The 18,304-nt window shown below is 46.0% G+C and overlaps 1 protein-coding gene across 3 annotated transcripts in view; it reads right to left on the reverse strand.

The window, feature by feature from the left end:
- Positions 1–16,347, reverse strand: part of B4GALT5 (beta-1,4-galactosyltransferase 5) — a 58,235-nt gene extending 41,888 nt beyond the window's left edge. The window contains exon 1 of one of the 3 annotated variants that reach the window (XM_083618996.1): positions 16,111–16,347. In XM_083618996.1, the coding sequence (XP_083475122.1) occupies positions 16,111–16,126 (16 nt within the window). In that variant the 5' untranslated portion in view covers positions 16,127–16,347. Of the gene's footprint in view, positions 1–12,790; positions 13,317–16,110 lie in introns of those variants that run through there. The other 2 variants (XM_083618995.1, XM_083618997.1) reach the window with 2 other exon arrangements.
- Between the last annotated feature and the right edge of the window lie 1,957 nt (positions 16,348–18,304).

An 18,304-nucleotide genomic window follows, 5' to 3' on the forward strand; every position in this document is an offset into this window, starting at 1 on the left:
CAATGTCAGGGGTGCCCAAACTTTTTTCAAAGAGGGCCAGATTTGATGAAGTGAACATGTGAAAGGGCCAACCAAAGTTGATGAGCTTTTTTTAGGATTGCAGTTGCTAAGCTTTTTTTTAGGATTTTACCCCAAGACATATCCTGCTATGGGGGCCAGCTAGCAGGCCGGATTAGGCCCCCAAGACAGACTTAGGACATGCCTGCCCTACATGAACCTACCTAGACCCTGAAATTGTCAATTTAGGCTCTTCTTTGTGTGCCCCCTCAGATGGGTGTTGAAAGTGGCAACCTAAGGACAATAGAAGAATGGAGACTGAAGCTGACTGACTATGCAGAATTGGACAGATTAACAGGGAAAATTAGATATTTTCAAGACCAAAAGTTCATCGAGGACTGGGGGAAATTTGTTGAATATCTGAAAAGAACATGTGATGTGCAAACAACACTGGTGGGATTTCAAGAAGCACTGTGAAAGCAGAGATACATTGTTAAAAACAAATAGGAGTGGGAGGGAAGTTTAATGGCAATATAAACAGAGGAATGCGTAAACTGAGAAGTAATTATGGATGATTGTCAGAGAAGTCGAAGGAAGTCTAAAAAGAATCAAATTTGTGAAAATTTGTGAAAATTTGACAGAATTGTATATTTGTATTGGAAAATAATAAAAATTATTTATATAAAAAAAGGGGCAACCTAAGGACAGGCTTTTCAGTGGTGCCTCCCCAGTTGTGGAATATTCTCCCCAGAGAGATTTGCTTAGCACCCTCATCATCAACTTTGAGGTGCCAGGCAAGGATGTCCCTGTTCTTCCATACATTTGGCTCTTACTTGGGGTTATACAGTATGATGATACCCAAGCCTATACTGGTGTTCATCATCCTTTTTATGTTATTGCAGGATAAGCACTTTTAGTCTTATCTCCTTTTAAATTTTTATATTTTTAAATTTTTGTATAATGTATGGGTTTTGAATTACAAGTTGCTATGAGACATTTTATGTATAAGTGATGAATAAATGCTATTAATAATAATAGGTTTGTCTTAAAATAAGGAAGGCCTAACTATCCATATTTCTTGATCCGATCCAGGAAGGATCCCCTCCTCACAGGCAAGAAGCTAGTCCAAAAACACTGCAAGATCAGAAACACAGCTCAGAAAGATCTTATATTTATAGATCTGCCCATCACTCACTACCCGAGTAAAATATACAAAAGTCTGCAGCCAGTTTGCATAATGTACAAAGATACAATTTGCATGAATATGACATCAGGTCATGATTACAGATACATTTTCATGCATTCTGTAGCTGCATACATATGTATTTCCATTTTTTTAAACCCTTTATTCTTCATAGAGATAAGAATGAGCCCCAGATTTTTTTCTTATGATAAACTGCAGCCCAAGCTTTTGAAGAGCCGACTCTTTTCAAATTGTGGGACAGAACCCTGCTGGGAAACAGCACCGGAGTCAACTAGTGAAAGACAATTTTTCATATGTCCCTCTAAGTCAGGAAATGAAAACAGCAGCAGTGTTATATAGCTCAAGTGGTGAAAAATTAGCTGCACTTGCTTACAAAAGTGAAATGTGTAAACCAGTCCATCTGGCATTTCCCATGTTCATGCAAAATGGTCACCATGCATACTGGCTGGCCTGGTAGATGTTCACCATTTCCTGAAACAGACACAGGCAGCCACCCTGCTGCCTATATGTAGAATGCAGGAGCTGTTGTAGCCTACAGGATTCAAGGTGTGCTTCTGAGTGGGTGCAGGAGGGACAACTCCATCATGTAAACATGCATTCAGCACACCCTAGACCCATTAAGTCAACCCCACCCAACTGAGGCAAGGGTCAAGAGAGCAAGAATCTGGTTACATCATTTTGGGAGTGCTATCAGTATCACAAGGCTGCATGAACTGAAATTTATCCCACTGGGGAGGAGCTGCATTGGAAACTTCAACTGGAGTTGCCACAACAGTGTTATCTAAGCCTAAGGAACTACAAAGCTGAATGACTTTATCCTCAAAGTGCCATGCTAGGTATTCCACTGGGAATCTAAATACATGCGATAAGAAAAGGAAGATGTGGTCCACGTGAAAAACTTTTTCTAATTCACTTAGTAAGATTTTCTGATAACCAGAATATTGTCAAACAATGACCAGCATGTAAAAAAACCTGCAGCTTAGCAGCTACTACGTATGCGCAAGCGGCAAAACCCGGAAGTAACCCTTTCAGGTACTTCTGGGTCACCGCGGGACGCAACCTGAAAAAATGTAACATGAAGCAAACATAACAGGAGGTATGACTGTATATGAAATAGCTGTAGCCCTTATGTACTGCCAATACCACCTGAGTACAGAAACCAGGCTTGGCTTTAGACTGAGAGAAAGACAAGGGAACAATGGAACAAGTTGGTTCTCTTAAGATAAATTTTAACTAGTCCAAACTTTGGTAGAAAATTAGTGTATACAACTGACAACTGTTTGTGTAGCCTACTAAGACTATGATATTTCTCAAAAGCCAGCCAAAGGTTTCCTAACTACAAGTGAGTTCTCTCTCTTTCTGAAATCTAGGTATCAAGCTAGGAAAATAGTTTGCATTACACATTCCCAGTCAGCAATTGCATGAAATGTATTCAGTTCACATTAACACAGTTCAAGAAGGATTGCAAGCTTGAAATAATTTGTAAGAAAGGATTAGGGTCCAAGAGAAAACCCAGCTAATTAGGCCAATCCCCAGCTTGAAGACAAGACCCTCTTCCCTGATCCACTAAATGATCACAAGTGGGCGGTGGGGAGGGGGAGAGTCTGGTGCTTTTTATTTATTTTCAATATTTCACAAAGTTGTTAGAGCTTGCAGAATGAGACTAAAGTAAAAACATGCACTGGGTAATAAAAACATGATGGAGCTTTTAAAAAACAAACATGAAGTGCAGGGTAGAAAATAATTTTTTTTTTTTAATCTATTGCCTTTAGAAGGCATGGGGAAATAATTTGACCACCTAGGGCACAAGTACATTGAAAGTAGGCACTGTGAGCTCCCTATGGAGGTCATTCTGTTCTGGGGTGCCAAAACTGAAAAGGTCTTTTTACTCATAACCACCTGTACCTAACCTGGCAGGAACACACAAAGAAGGGCACCCACTTACTTACTCAAAGAAGCCCAGGGCAGCAAACAAGCAATAAAACAATTTTTAAAACATATTTTAGACATCTAAAAAATGTATATATAAAAAAGAAAATTCATTGTTAAGTGGGTACATGTGAAGAAAGTACCGAATTTTTTGCCCTATAGGACGCACCGGCCCATAGGATGCACCTAGTTTTTTTGGGGGGAGGGGAAATCAAGGAAAAAAATTTTATTTCCCCCCCCAGGTTTGCGCAGCCATCGCCAAGCTAGAAGAGGGAGACGGAGCGCTCCATCTCCCTCTTCTGCCTTCAGGGACAGCCTCTCTAGCCTCCGTGGGGCAGCGGCTTGACCCGCTGTCCCCCGAGGTTGTGGGGCTGGCGGGGGGGGGAGAAGCAAGCTTGCTTCTCCCCACCGCCAGCCTCCAGATCAGGTCGGGGAATAGCGGGGTGGCGGCGCTCCGCCTCCCCGCTATCCCCCGAGCTTTTGGGCTGCAGGCTGCTGCCCGCAAGCCTTGCGAGCCCGTGGGACCTCCCGCCGGGCTTGCAAGACTTGCGGATAGCTTCCTGAAGCCTGCATTCGCCCCTTCATTTTTGGAGGGGGAAAAGTGCGTCCTATAGGGCGAAAAATACGGTAGTTATTGGTTGCAATTTAACCTACTTTTCATCCATTTGGATGGGTGATAAAATAGTTCCTTAAAGATGCATCTGTCACACAAAAATTACTAACAAAAGATCTTATGAAAGCAATTTACAATCAAACAAATTCAGTGCAGCAATAACAACATACCAATGGCTGCACTCTAAAAATATATTTAACTCCCAAAAGTTTGAAGGAGAGAGCAACATTTGGCACCAGAAACCTGTCAATGTAGGGGACAAATGCATTTCTTTTGGGCAGGAATTCCACAACCAGGGTACTACTACAGTGGTACCTTGGGTTACAGATGCTTCAGGTTACAAACACTTCAGGTTACAGACTCCGCTAACCCAGAAATAGTACCTCAGGTTAAGAACTTTGCTTCAGGATGAGAACAGAAATGGCGCTGCGGCAGCAGCGGGAGGCCCCATTAGCTAAAGTGGTACCTCAGGTTAAGAACAGTTTCAGGTTAAGAACGGACCTCCAGAACGAATTAAGTTCTTAACCTGAGGTACCACTGTACAGAGAACTCGCTGTTCCAAATTACTGCCAGTGTGCTACACTAATTAACTGGACTATATGAGAAGGGCTTCCCCCGCAGCTCTCAAGGTTTGGGTTGGCATTTTTCAATAACATTTTAAGCTACCCTGAACATAGGAAATGACCTTAAACAATTGGTCTATCTAGCCCAATGCCGTCTACTCCTTGCCCAATACTGTCTTGCGCTGCCTGCTCTTAAGGATCTCAGTCGCAAGTCATTCTCATTAAAAGAAGAATTTGTGCTCTACCAAGTTGCTAAGCACAGTACACCATTAAACCTATAAATACAAACCTGCTTTGCAGAAAATGCAGACATGCAAGCCACAATATATGGTTCATGGGCAGCATTTGGCTTGCAATTCATACATTGTATAGTCCTGCTTTAAGCACATTATATTCTATTTAATGGGGGAGAATCCCCTTCAGCTCCCTTCAAACTCCAATTCTAGATGTAAACTTTGGAAAACACATGATGTGAGTTAGCTATTAAACTTAGTTATTTTGCCATCATGAATTATTTTGCTTATCCATTTCAGGACTCTGAAATGTCTACTGCAGCACTAATTCCAGAGAGTAACCATATTACTCTACTGCAGTAAGAACAACATTTTGTGGTATTTTAAAAACAAGCTTACAGACTCCATGCATCACATTTTGTTTGTGACCCTGGAAATATCCCTGTAATATATTTCCCCTACTAGAACTGACTTTGCCTCAAAGTACATAGCCTGAGGAAGCCAAAGCTCACTGCCAGCAGCAGCATCAATATTGAGAATTATATTAAGAAAAGCAAGTCAAAACTTTTAATGAATAGGAGTCTCTAAGGACAACACATCTAAAATAAAACCATGGGACAGAGAGTTGAACTATCTTATGATACTGTAGGAAAATGTAGTTACTATGAAAGGAATTGCTCTTCCATATATATAACAGATAAGTCTATAATTTAGACACCATTGATAGTCAACCCAAATTAGAATTCAGCACTGCCCCAACCCTCTCCCTAGAAAATGTTGATGTCTTCAGTGGAGAGCTTCCAAGGACCTGTGCAGCTATGGGATAGGATATCCACCTACAATCCAAGTTGATTGGGGGACATATTGCCTTCCCAGACCCCCTGAGACTATGTCTGAGGTAAACAAGATTACCCCATTCTTCTTCACACTCATGAGAATGGTAGGTGATCTCACTAATGCACTGAACAGTGGCAAGTTGGTGAATTCAATAGTGTGGACTGTTGAACACATCTCACATTACATTTTTGAAGCTATAAGAACAAGATTAATAGCCCAGTCCTATGTATGCTTTTCCAAAAGTGCCAGTGTATTCAATGTTTACTCCCAAATGCAAATATGTACTGAAAGAATAATGCATACAGGACTTAATGTTCATTTAGCACAATATGTGAGGCAATGCTAACAATCAAGTCTTCCTGGTGTTGCCTCTCTGGGATAAGATTGCCTTTACCATATAATAAAGACTTTTCAGTGTTGGTACTATGCTTACAGAATGTCTTGCCATCTGAGATCTACACCAGGGACATTTTAAAAGTGCCAATATATTTTTTAAAATAGATATAGTTAGGCAGGTGTGTTGTTGTTAAAAGTGTTGGTTTTGTAGCAGATATTAGACTGTTTGGTTATTTCCTTTGCCAAGTATGACTATTATGAAGTGTTTATTATTAGATTGCTGTAAAAAAGGTGTTTTTTATTTTTAAAAAACTAATCATTTTCAGTGCACATTAATAAAAAACAATTTCCTGATAGTTACGCAAACTGATAACTTACATGGCCTATGCAAACTGGGAAGAAAAATCACAACCTTGCTAAATTGAACTGCTTGCCATCAAGTTTCAGTGGCTCTAACACTTTACTGAGTGCAAGGCACAGTGATTCAGATTGTTTTCAAACTACAGTACTCTTAACAAGCAATAAATTCATTCTTAGGTTTGTGCAACTGCAGTATCACTAGTTTACTTAAAGTAACCAATGACTAATGCATTCAGTATCAATTGACATTTAAGCTAGCTACTCTGTGTGACATTAAACTGGCAGATATGCCTGCCATCTCCTCTATAGGTGAAGCTATATCCTAACTGTTGCTGGCCAGGGGTTGGGGTTGTAGGAGTGTGGGAGGCAGTGTTCACCATTTTTTGCCTTTCCAATGCCTTCAATTGGGTGTTTAATTTATGCTGGCATTTTTGGTGAAGCGCTTCGGACCAGAGAATGAATTTAGGACGACATGTAACTTTGTTTATCCCTCTCCTCACCTGTAACATGCCCATTCCCCACTCTTTACACCAGCATAACTTTTGCCAGAGGGTTTCTCCTCATGGTAAGTAGATATGCCAGGACAAGTTATTTATGTTGCTGAATAGGGGCAAGAGAGCAAGGGGGAGAGAAGTGCCACATCCTAACATCTCCCAGCTAGCAAATCTGAGGGTTAGGATTGCACCACACTACTGAAGCCTTTAGGTTCAAAAAGCTAGGTTTATTACATTGTTTTAAGGGTCAGGTGCCTCATTGTACAATAAATGAATATTACATGTTACAAATGACAGGCTTCATACTGCAGGGAAGGTACCGAAATCAGTATTCGTTTTATGTTGGTTTGGGGTTGGATAGTGAGTGGGGTGGGGATTTGTTTTGTTGGTACAATTGTTTTTGGTTTGATTTGTTTTTTTTATTTTGTAAATGGAGGTTGGTTTGAGGCTTGGGATCGCTACCGTAGTGGGGCGAGGGAGGTATGGCGGTGGGGGCAGATGTCATAGGCGAAGGGGATCGAGATACGGATATGCTCGTACCCCTTCCAATCTGCGCCCCATCCCAAGGGACGAAGGTAGGGTGAGCAAGGATTACTCACCTCCGTCACTGGTGTTGTGCAATGCCAGGTCTATAGGCAACAAAACCGCCACCCTGCGAGACTTCTTCACCTCGCAGGGGGTTGACCTGGCTTGTGTGACGGAGACGTGGGTGCGCGAAGGGGAAACTGTTACCTTACGACAGATGGTGCCACCGGGTTTCTCAGTCCTCCACCAGTCGTGGACTGTGGGCCGGGGGGGAGGGGTGGCATTATTAATCCGGGAAGATTGTTCTTTAAGGCTCTACCATCGCCATCGATTCCCGGCATTGAATGTATTGGCCTAGTATGGGGCTCCGAGGTGAGCTTGGCTGTCTGGCTGGTGTACCGGCCACCTAGCACACCAGCAGCCACCCTGTCAGGCCTGCTGGAGGCGGTGGCTGGCTGGGCCTTGGAGTTCCCTAACCTATTGGTATTGGGGGACTTCAACATCCATGCTGATGCCATTCCCTCCTCACAGGCTCTGGACCTGGTGTCTTCCATGGCGACACTAGGGCTCTCCCAGTTTGTTTCAGGCCCCACACATCAAGCAGGCCACACGCTGGATTTGATCTTTGGCGCCGGTATAGATGTGATCATGTCTCCTTCGATGAAGGTGCCATGGTCTGATCACTACGCTCTGAAAGCCAGGATTGATTTTCCACCCCCACCCTGCTTAGGTGGCGAGCCAATTTGGGCTCGCCCGCAGAGGCTGATGGACCCTGATAGATTCCATCAGGCCTTGTGGGACCTTGCTCCCCCTGGCGACTCATTGACTGAGCTTGTTGAGGGCTGGAATATCCAGCTCCTAGCAGCCATCGATGAGATCGCACCTAGGTGCCCTCTGCGACCCCGCAGAAACCGGGCTCCCTGGTTTACTGAGGAGCTTTGGAAAATGAAGCGGGACCTCAGACGGCTAGAGCGAGTATGGCGGGGTGCCCGTGACGGAGCCTCAAGAACATCTTATAGGGTTTTTATGAAAACCTACGAGATGGCAGTGAAGGCCGCTAAGAAGGCCTACTTCTCAGCCTCCATTGCCTCCGCTAGCTCTCGCCTGGCGCAATTATTTAGTATAATTAGGTCTTTAACGTCCCTTGAAGGACAGCCAAATTTAAATAACAATTTGACACACAGCTGTGAGGCATTTGCGAGCTTTTTTGCGGAGAAGGTCCTGTTGCTCCGCCATGACCTCCCTGCCAATTTGGATACAATAAAGGAACTGGAGGCCCCTCGACTGTCCTCGGGTCCAGTATTGGACCACTTTGACCGGATAGCCCCAGCCGATGTGGACAGACTCCTCTGAGCTGGAAAGCCCACCACCTGTCCTCTTGACCCGTGCCCGTCTTGGCTGATTAGAGCGTGTCCAGAGGTGCGGGCTCCCCTGGGTGATATCATCAATTTGTCCCTTGGCACCGGGATATTCCCAGGGGAACTGAAGGAGGCAGTGGTGTGTCCGCTCTTAAAGAAAACATCATTAGATCCCTTAGATCTATCCAATTACTGGCCAGTTTCGAATCTTCCATTCCTGGGTAAGGTGATTGAGAGAGCGGTTGCTGAACAGCTTGGTAGGTTTCTGGATGAAACATCGGCTCTCGATCCATTCCAGTCCGGCTTCCGCGCTGGTCATGGGACCGAGACAGCTCTGGTCACCCTAACAGATGATCTCCGCAGGCAGCTGGATCGAGGCGGGTCGGGGCTGCTGATTCTTCTAGACCTGTCAGCAGCCTTCGACATGGTCGATCACGAACTCCTAGACCACTGCCTTGCCAACGTGGGGATCCAGGGCACAGTCCTCCAATGGCTGCGCTCGTTTCTCTCTGGTCGGGGACAGAGGGTGGCGCTTGGGGGGGAATTGTCATCGCGCCACTCCTTGGTGTGTGGAGTGCCTCAGGGTGCGATTCTCTCCCCGATGCTTTTTAACATCTTTATGCGCCCCCTCGCCCAGCTTGTCCGGAGTTTTGGGCTGGGTTGCCATCAGTATGCCGATGACACCCAACTCTATCTGTTGATGGATGGCCATCCTGACTCGGCCCCAGACACACTGACCAGATGTCTGGAAGCTGTGGCTGGATGGTTACGTGGGAGCCGGTTGAAGTTAAATCCTTCGAAGACAGAGGTCCTCTGGCTGGGACGGACCGATATGGGATTGAGGGGGCAACTCCCATCTCTTGCGGGGGTGCAATTAGTGCCAGCATTGTCTGTTAAGAGTTTGGGTGTAATCTTCGATACCTCCCTCTCTCTGGAGGCGCAGATTACAGCTATAACAAAGGCGGCATTTTTTCATCTCCGCCAAGCTAAGCAGTTGGCTCCTTATCTCTCTCGCCCTGACCTAGCCACTGTGATCCACGCGACGGTCACCTCCAGACTGGATTATTGTAACTCGCTCTACGTGGGGCTGCCCTTGAGACTGACCCAGAAACTCCAGCGGGTGCAGAATGCCGCGGCGAGACTCCTTATGGGGTCTTCGCTGCGAGATCATATTCATCCGGTACTATACCAGCTGCACTGGCTCCCGGTGGAGTACAGGATCAGGTTTAAGGTGCTGGTTTTAACCTTTAAATCCCTATACGGCCTAGGACCCTCGTACCTACGGGACCGCCTCTCCTGGTATGTCCCACAGAGAAATTTACGGTCTGCAAATAAAAACATCCTGAAGATCCCAGGCCACAGAGAGGTTAGTTTGGCCTCAACTAGAGCCAGGGCTTTCTCGGCCGCGGCTCCAATCTGGTGGAACGCTCTGTCACAAGAGACTAGGGCCCTGCGGGACCTGACATCTTTCCGCAGGGCCTGCAAGACAGAGCTGTTCCACCAGGCCTTTGGTCAGGGCACAGCCTGACCCCCTCCTCTGGCAATCTGCACAGAATTTTGCTTAATAGTTGCCATCAATTTGATTTTAATTAATTTCATAATGAATGTTTTTAGAATGTTGGATTATTTTGATTGTTGTTAGCCGCCCTGAGCCCAGCTTCAGCTGGGGAGGGCGGGATATAAATAAAATTTATTATTATTAGAAATTAAATATTACTAAAGTTTGCACCCAACATTATAAGGGGAACATAAACCTGCAAATTCCTTGGAAAGCACTACAGTAATAAAGAAATGTTTTTCAAGAATTTGATCATGAGGTAGAAGCCATTTCTTCTCCATGTGTCCAGATATGTCATATCAGGATACTAACATAAGGATTTATAGGCTGTTACTGCCTTGAGGTAACTGTTTATTTACATCTGTATTTCCCAAACTTCTGAGTTCACTGACCCATTTATGAGCATATAAAATTGTCATTGACCCCAACCAAAAATCTTAATATAAATGAAATCAGGTCAAGAAATATCAGTAAGCAAACACCTTTTAATCAATCACCACTATTAGGAAGCATAAAATGTACAATATAAGGAATATTATTATAATCTGGAACCACCTTATTAAATGCTGAGATTCCTCACTGGCAAGGGAAGGGCACTCTTTATATATTCCCATTCCCTTTACTTCTGAAGCTCATAGTTCCTAACTATTTTTTTCAAACTATGTTGTGAATTTCTTTCCCACCCAAAGAGCCTTTTTCAGCCCCTAGATCTTTATTCATCCCCTGCACAGTACCATCAACCACTTTGGGAAACACCAATTTAAACGGGTCAGATCATGGTATCTAACTGAAATAATACCAAAATTCTGTCCTAAAGCTTGTATACAGGAACATTCACATACTCAGCGAACCATTTCTGTTATATAAAAGAAATTGCTATTTAGCATTAAATGAATACATTCTTACTGCAAAACCATCCAAAGTATCCCTCAAATTTCCTAATTGTATGTAAATTCAAACACAGCCAAGACCTAAATAAATACTGTTATTCTCAAGAGGAATGATCTGATCCCAAACTCCATTAGACAGTAACAGTAGCAATGTGGCAGGTGATCGAAAGTATAATAAAACTTTGTTTCACTCTCACCAGACATAAAAAGACCGCAAACATGACAGCACAGAAAGTAAAATCTGCAAGGAGATAGCAATTAGATGAACTGCAGTAATTTTTGCTTAAGTGAACAGAAAAAATGTCCCTTATAATAGATGTTTAATAATAGGTATTTAACAACCAGCAGAATATGAGCTTAACTACATAAACAGCAGTACCTTGTGGTATTTAGGAGCGAGGCAACCAACATCACTAATTATTCATTCAATGCTTTTTACTTTTTACTATCACCACCAAGCATTTGAACCTGCTGCCAAATCTCTACCTGGAAGGCCCAACCTGCAAGTTTTACCTATGCTTTTTAACATATCCATTTGGGAATTGGCCAACCAGACCAATTACCTCCATTATGCCTTTACCGGAGGAAAGGAAGAGGAAATCTACACTCAATCACTCTTCACAACCTCCCATGAAAATATACCTAACATCTTCCTTCTGTTTGTATGTAGAAGGGGAGAGGATAAAATGGTGAATTAGTCAAGGTCAGGATACAAAGGGGGGGGCGGAGAGGGAGAGAGGGAGAGAGGGAGAGAGAGAGAGAGAGAGAGAGAGAACACAGATGAAGGAAGAGATAATTCATAGCCAGGAGGGAGGAACTCGTGTCAAAAGACTATTCTTAAAGCACACACAGGGATATACCGAACCCACAAATTAACGAAAAGCCTAAAAAAAAATACTTGCAAGAGTGTCTTGCCTACCAAAACGCACGGACTTTATGTTTTATAAAGACGAATAACACTGTGGACATGCTGCAATATAGATCCACACCAGAGACACGCTACAACAACGCAAAGTATACCTCGACCCCCCCCTTTTCCTATGCTGGAGCAAAGGAGAGGGAATGAATGCCTCGGATTCTTAGAACGGAACCGGGGAGGGCGAGAGGCGAGGGCGGGAAAAGCGGACGGCGAGGTGTACTGGAGACGGGGGAAACTAGCCAGGCCCAAGCCAGGCGGGGGGGGGGGTCAGTGTGTGTGTGGAGGTGGGTTAGGGGTATCCTCTCGAAGTTTCTGTATTTGCATATAATATTGTGGGGTGGGGCTGTAGGCTACGAAAATGTGCTGTTTTACACACAAATCTCAAGGCACACACCTTTGGAGGGGAGGGGGCGAGATATGGCTGTGGGGGCGGGGGGGGGATGCCTGAGATCCCGCCCCAAGGCTGCGGCAGTCGAGACCACGCAGCTTGTCAGCCGGGCCTGAGCAGCATTGGGGGGGGGGGCTGTTCGCTCCACATCACCTCCCGCCCGGCAGCAGCAGCAGCACCCCTAAACATCCGGCTCGCCCCCTCCCCTTTCCCGACCGTTAGGAGGGAAGTGGTTGTGGGAGGGGGGAGAACCCTCCTCGCCTTTCCTCAAAAAAATAAAACACCCACCCACTCAGGCGAGGGGGGGGATGAAGAGGCGACCCCCCCCCCCACACACACACACTGCTTCTCCTCACAGGAAAGAGGCAGGGGAGGCTCTCCATCTTGGGGCTTCCCCCCCCCCACACACATATATGAAGCAGCCGTCACCCCATTTTATCCCCCCCCCCACACGGTCACTTTCAGGTCCTGAGGCGACTGGCCGGGAGGGCGGCCCTCGAGAACGCGCCCGCGCGCGCGCGCTCCCCCCCCCCCACCACCACCACCCTCGTTTCCCTCACGGATTCTCCCTCGCCCTTCTCCTCACCGATGCCGGGCGCCACATAGACGAAGTAGAGGAAGGATGAGGAGAGCGAGAAGAAGAAGAGGGCGGCCAGCAGCGAGCGCCGAGGGAGCCTCCAGGGCCTCCGAGGGCTCCGCTGCCACCGCATGGTCCGGCCCCGCCGCGCCCCCGCCGCCGTTCGCGGGAGGAGGAGGAGGAGGGCAGCCCGGCTGAGGAGGAGCGGGAGGGCTGAGGCAGGCGGCGGCGCACTGAGGCTGCTCCTGCTGCTGCTGGCTGTGGAGCTGCGGCGGCGGCGGCTCCTCCTCTCCCTTTCCCTCAGTCGTCTCTCTCTCGCTCCGTGCGCGCCTCTCCTCGGCTCCGACGCCGCCGCCGCATGAATGAAGAGCCGGCCTCCGAGGGCGCCTCATAAACACCCTCCTTTCCCCCCCCCCTCTTTTCCCTCCCCCGCTTCCTCCTCTTTCTTGTCCTCCTCCCTCGCCTCCCCTTTTCTCCTCCTCTGTGGTCGCGGCCGAGGCTGGAGCCGGCGGCGGAGAGAGGCTGTAGGGGGCGGGGAGTGGGAGGCGCCAGCGGGAGGCGGAGCCAGGCCCTAGCCGAGAGCGACTCACCTCACGGCCCAAAACGGAGGAGCCCGGAGGCGGAGGCGTCGCCGCTCTCTCGCTCTCCCTTCCCCAAGCTGACCCCTGGTGTTACACCGGTAACTTTTGACCTCCCTCAGACATTTTTTTTTCCTTCCCTCATAATCAAATTTAATTATACAATCTATTAAGGTACAGCCTTTCACAAGCGTCGTCGTTGTTGTTTTTTAATTAAAAAATGGCATCAGGTATACACGCCATCCATGCATTTAAAAACGAAAACAAAAATACAACTATGCTTGGAACAGGTTGTTTACCTATTAACTATCATCTTCCTTTTCATTATTCCTCTGCTGCGTTTAATACAGTACTGGACATGTCAAGGGCAAACACGTAGGTTGACGTAAAAATAAAAAAATCCGCACCTAAGATGTACGCCTTGCTGCCTTACTCAATATATTGTTATATTTTTCATTTATTCGTTACATTTGTATACCATGCTTTGTCTGAAAGATCTCAGGGCAGTTCGCAGCATCAAGGTATATAATAGAAACAAAATACATAAAACACACAAACACGTTTTGATTACGTTTATCATGTGTTTTGTGCTTTTTATATTGTACCTACGGGTATTGGGCGGCACACAAATAAATAAATATATGCAAAAGGATATAAGAGGAGCAGTGCTTCTCTGGCAAGGTTGGCCCTTCATCCCGGTGACACACCAACTGTATGATGTGTGTTATACCCCGAAAAAGCAATGTCTAAGTGGAGAAGTGTTTGAAACATTGTGTTTCCAGACGTCGCTCTGCCTTGACCTGTTTTCTTTAAAGAGACCTCAGTCCGAACATCAGCATCCTGGTCCAGGGATAAGAGTTCGTAGTCAGCCTCCTCGGTCTCTGCTAAGTAGTCTGAATGTAGGAGGAACTTGGTGCCCTTTAGTCAAGTTGCCTCAGCAAGCTGGAATGGAGCATGTTGCTTGTCGCTGGATTTTGGTTCGGAGGAACATATTGCCACTGTTCCAGCTGCGTTGGCCTTCTAATACGCTCCACCCTGTATGACCTTTCTGTCTGTGTAAAAGGTCACACTCTCAAATTGGAGGCCCAATTCCTTTTCTATCAACTCTGCCAGTTCTACTGCCAGCATGGCGCCACACAGCTCAAGCCTTGGCATGAAGTGTCCTTGGAGTGGTGACAGCTTGGCTTTTCCCAAGACGAAACCCAAGTTGAGGCAATCTTCAGCAGGCTGATGGCCTCATCTGGAGTGAGTACAGACTTCAGTCCATCATCCATGTAAAAGTCTCTTTCAATAAATTGGTGCACATCTTATCTAAACTTCTCTTCTACAATCTTTGCAGTTTGGTACGGTCCATAGTTTGCAATAGCAGGGGATGGTCCATTTCATGCAGTATTCCTGGATGTCTGCTTGTCACTGTACCATAAGAAGCGCAGATAGTTACGGTGGTCTTCTCTCATGAGAAAGAAGTAGAACATTTGTTGGATGTCAGCCATGACAGCTATGCCTTCCTTTCTGAAGCGGAGGAGACCTCTGACCAGCCTGTTGGTCAGGTCCGGGCCGATGAGGAAAGCCTTGTTCAGTAAGAAGCCCTGGAACTGGGCGCTGGAGTCGATCACTACTCTGATCTGCCCAGCTTTCTGTGGACGGTACACACCAAAGAATGGGAGGTACCAGAATTCTTCATTGTGGTGAAGGGTTCTGCATGTACGTTCGCTAACATCTTGTCCATGAAATCGACAAAATGGCTTTTCATCCCTTTTCCCTTGCCTCATGTGCATGTACTACCACTCGGTAATGTTTTTAGAGTCTCCGTCAAATTCCAGTAATTAACAGTTATATCTGACTTGGTTCTTCATAACTTAATCAGGAAATACTGCTGCAATTTGTACAGACCCAAATTTGTGAAAGTAACGTAGATCTTTTTACCATAATGAATATATTTAAATATCTTGTCTCACAGTGAAGCATTGGATATATACCGTAGATATGTGAAGAAAGCTTGACTTGTTTTTTTTTTTAATAAGTTGGCCTCTCTTTGTTTATCACTGCTAACTGTCCTGGTATCCAAATCTTTCAGTGGCTCGTTTTGTGTTCTTGTTTATATGGAGTTGTGTCTAAATTTTTTACAGAGTTGAAAGGGGTGGACGCCACTACCAAGAAGGCCCTCTGTCTGGTTCCCTGTAACCTCACTTCTCACAATGAGGGAACCGCCAGAAGGCCCTCGGCGCTGGACCTCAGTGTCCGGGCTGAACGATGGGGGTGGAGACGCTCCTTCAGGTATACAGGACCGAGGCCATTTAGGGCTTTAAAGGTCAGCACCAACACTTTGAATTGTGCTCGGAAATCACAATTTAAAATGACAAAGAGAAAAAATAAAAGCAATTTAAAAACAAAAACAGAGCCCTCTCTGCCCAGCAGCCGTAGTAGCACTCCTTTATGGAGCCTGTCAGGCCCCGCCCCAAGCCAGGTGGAGAGAAGCAGGGCAGGGCCCTTCAGGCTCCCAGCAGGTCAGTCCTGGCTCTGGACACCAGCGCACATATTGAGAGTGAACTGTATCTGTTTCCCACCCAAGCTGAAGAGGTCAAAGAACTCTGGTCTAGCCAGGGTTCGGTTGCTTTGCCCATCCAATACAATATACATCTTCACAGCCTGCTCCGGTTGCCCTGCAGTGAAAACCTTGGCCAGGCTTACCTGATTGCAAGACCAGCCACCATTTTCCACACCACAAACCTGAGTGCAGCGGACACCCACTTCTGTCCTGGCTCATTCGCAGCTGGTTTGGGCGTCCTTTCCACTGCCGCTGGAGCTGCTTCAGCTGAAGAACCTGAAAAGTGTGCCGGAGGAGAGCTATTTGGGTGTAAGTCAGTTGGGTGCTTCTCCCTGCTACATTCACGACACCTGAACTTGGTCAGACGGTCCTTTGCCATGTGGTCCTTGGTCCTTTAGCAAGGCTTACCGCTCTCCCAGTGGCTCCTCTCTGAACACTCTGCATTTGTTCAAAGGGTGTGGTTTCTTGTGCAATGGACAGGCTGACTCCGTCGACTTCTCCATCTTGGGCTTGCTGGCATTGTCTAACACGTCTGTCTTCCTCACTGAAAGCACTACATTGGGTGTGATGTCCCTAGTGGATTTATTCTCTTTGTAAGAATCTCCATAGAGGGACGCGGGTGGCGCTGTGGGTTAAACCACAGAGCCCAGGACTTGCCAATCAGAAGGTCGGCGGTTCGAATCCCCGCAAGGGGGTGAGCTCCCATTGCTCGGTCCCTGCTCCTGCCCACCTAGCAGTTCGAAAGCACATCAAAGTGCAAGTAGATAAATACCTTCCAGCGGGAAGGTAAACGGCATTTCGATGCGCTGCTCTGGTTTGCCAGAAGCAGCTTAGTCATGCTGGCCACATGACCCTGAAGCTGTACGCTGGCTCCCTTGGCCAATAAATAGAGATGAGCGTCGCAACCCCAGAGTCAGTCACGACTGGACCTAATGGCCAGGGGTCCCTTTACCTTTACCTTTAAGAATTTCCATAGAATCCAGCCAAGTCAGTTTGTGGGTCATTTCTTTCTTTCGTGATCTGTGTGACAAATGGAAAAACGGTTGTGAAAGGGGGATAGGCACCACCATGCTTTTCTTTGTAGGTGGTGACCTCTGTACCCCACCTTTCGTGTAGAGGTAGCAGAAGCTTAGCTGTGATTTCTTTCTGGGACATGTGTTGATCAAGACACGCAAGGCCAGGAAGCTGTTGATTTCTTTTAGCTGCTGCCAGCCTGAATAGTATGTCTGCCAAGTCTCACAGTTTGATCCCTCATAGTCAATTTTGGAAAAGATTGAAGTCATGGCGCTCCTAAACTTGCTGGAGTGCTAGTTTTTGTTCATCCACTGACCTGAGGAAGAAGGCCCTAGCCATGTGGTCAAAAGGGTCAGTTCCTTCTCTCAGATGGCTCGCAGAATTTAGAATATTAAAACCGCAATAGCAGTTTTGAGCCACATGGTAACACTGCTGCCAAAAGTCCTTGACTCTCTTAGCTGTGGCAGAAAGGATAGGAATGTCTTCCTTAAGAAGTTTGCTTTTTTTTTAACCCCTGCTTTTAGCTTCCCATGCACTTCCATGGAATTGCAATGGAGAAGGCTTCCTGGGTGTGGAGAGTTACAGAGTTGCATAAAAAAAATTCCTTCCAGTAGCACCTCAGAGACCAACTAAGTTTGTTATTGGTATGATCTTTTGTGTGCATGCATCATATCAATAACAAACTTAGCTGGTCTCTAAGGTGCTACTGGAAGGAATTTTTTTATTTATTTTGTTTCCACTACAGCAGACCAACAAGGCTACCTACCTGTAACTAGAGTTGCATAAGTTTGCAGAGAGTTGCTAGGAAAAGCAGGATGCACTTTTCTTTGATGCAGAAAATCCCAGGGCTAGCAAAGTTGCTGGCTGAGACTTTAAAACATTGTTTGCATTTGTAAATTGCTCTGGGAGACCAACAGGGCTAGTTTCACATGTACAAAGGGAAGGCTGATTTGTAAACCACTTTCTTCTTTACACATGCAAATTCTTGTTAGAAAGACTGTCCTTACTGTCCCATCTGGAGATTTTGCTCTTTCTGGATAGTATTAACAAGACTCCCCAAAGCTCTCATACATGGATTCATTGAAGATAATCAAGGCACATGTAGAAATATTACCCACATTCCAATAAGCTGTTCTATGGCTCTGAATGAAGATGGTTAGAAGCTTTCTATGAAGTTCTCTGTGGAGCTCTGTAAGGACAAAGTGCATTCGCCCTTCTTCTTGGGTTTGCGATAACTAGACTACCACTAGATTACAAAGGAGGAAGGGGTGTTTCTTCCCGCTCTGGCCAGAGCCAATAGAAGGGAGATATTTTCCCACTCTCTGGCAGAGCCAATAGAAAGTAGACTATTGCTGTGCCTACATTTCCCAACCTGCCTTGGGG

This window comes from Podarcis filfolensis (assembly GCF_964270895.1).
Source record: "Podarcis filfolensis genome assembly, chromosome: 6".
In the NCBI taxonomy this organism is placed as follows: Eukaryota; Metazoa; Chordata; class Lepidosauria; order Squamata; family Lacertidae; genus Podarcis; species Podarcis filfolensis.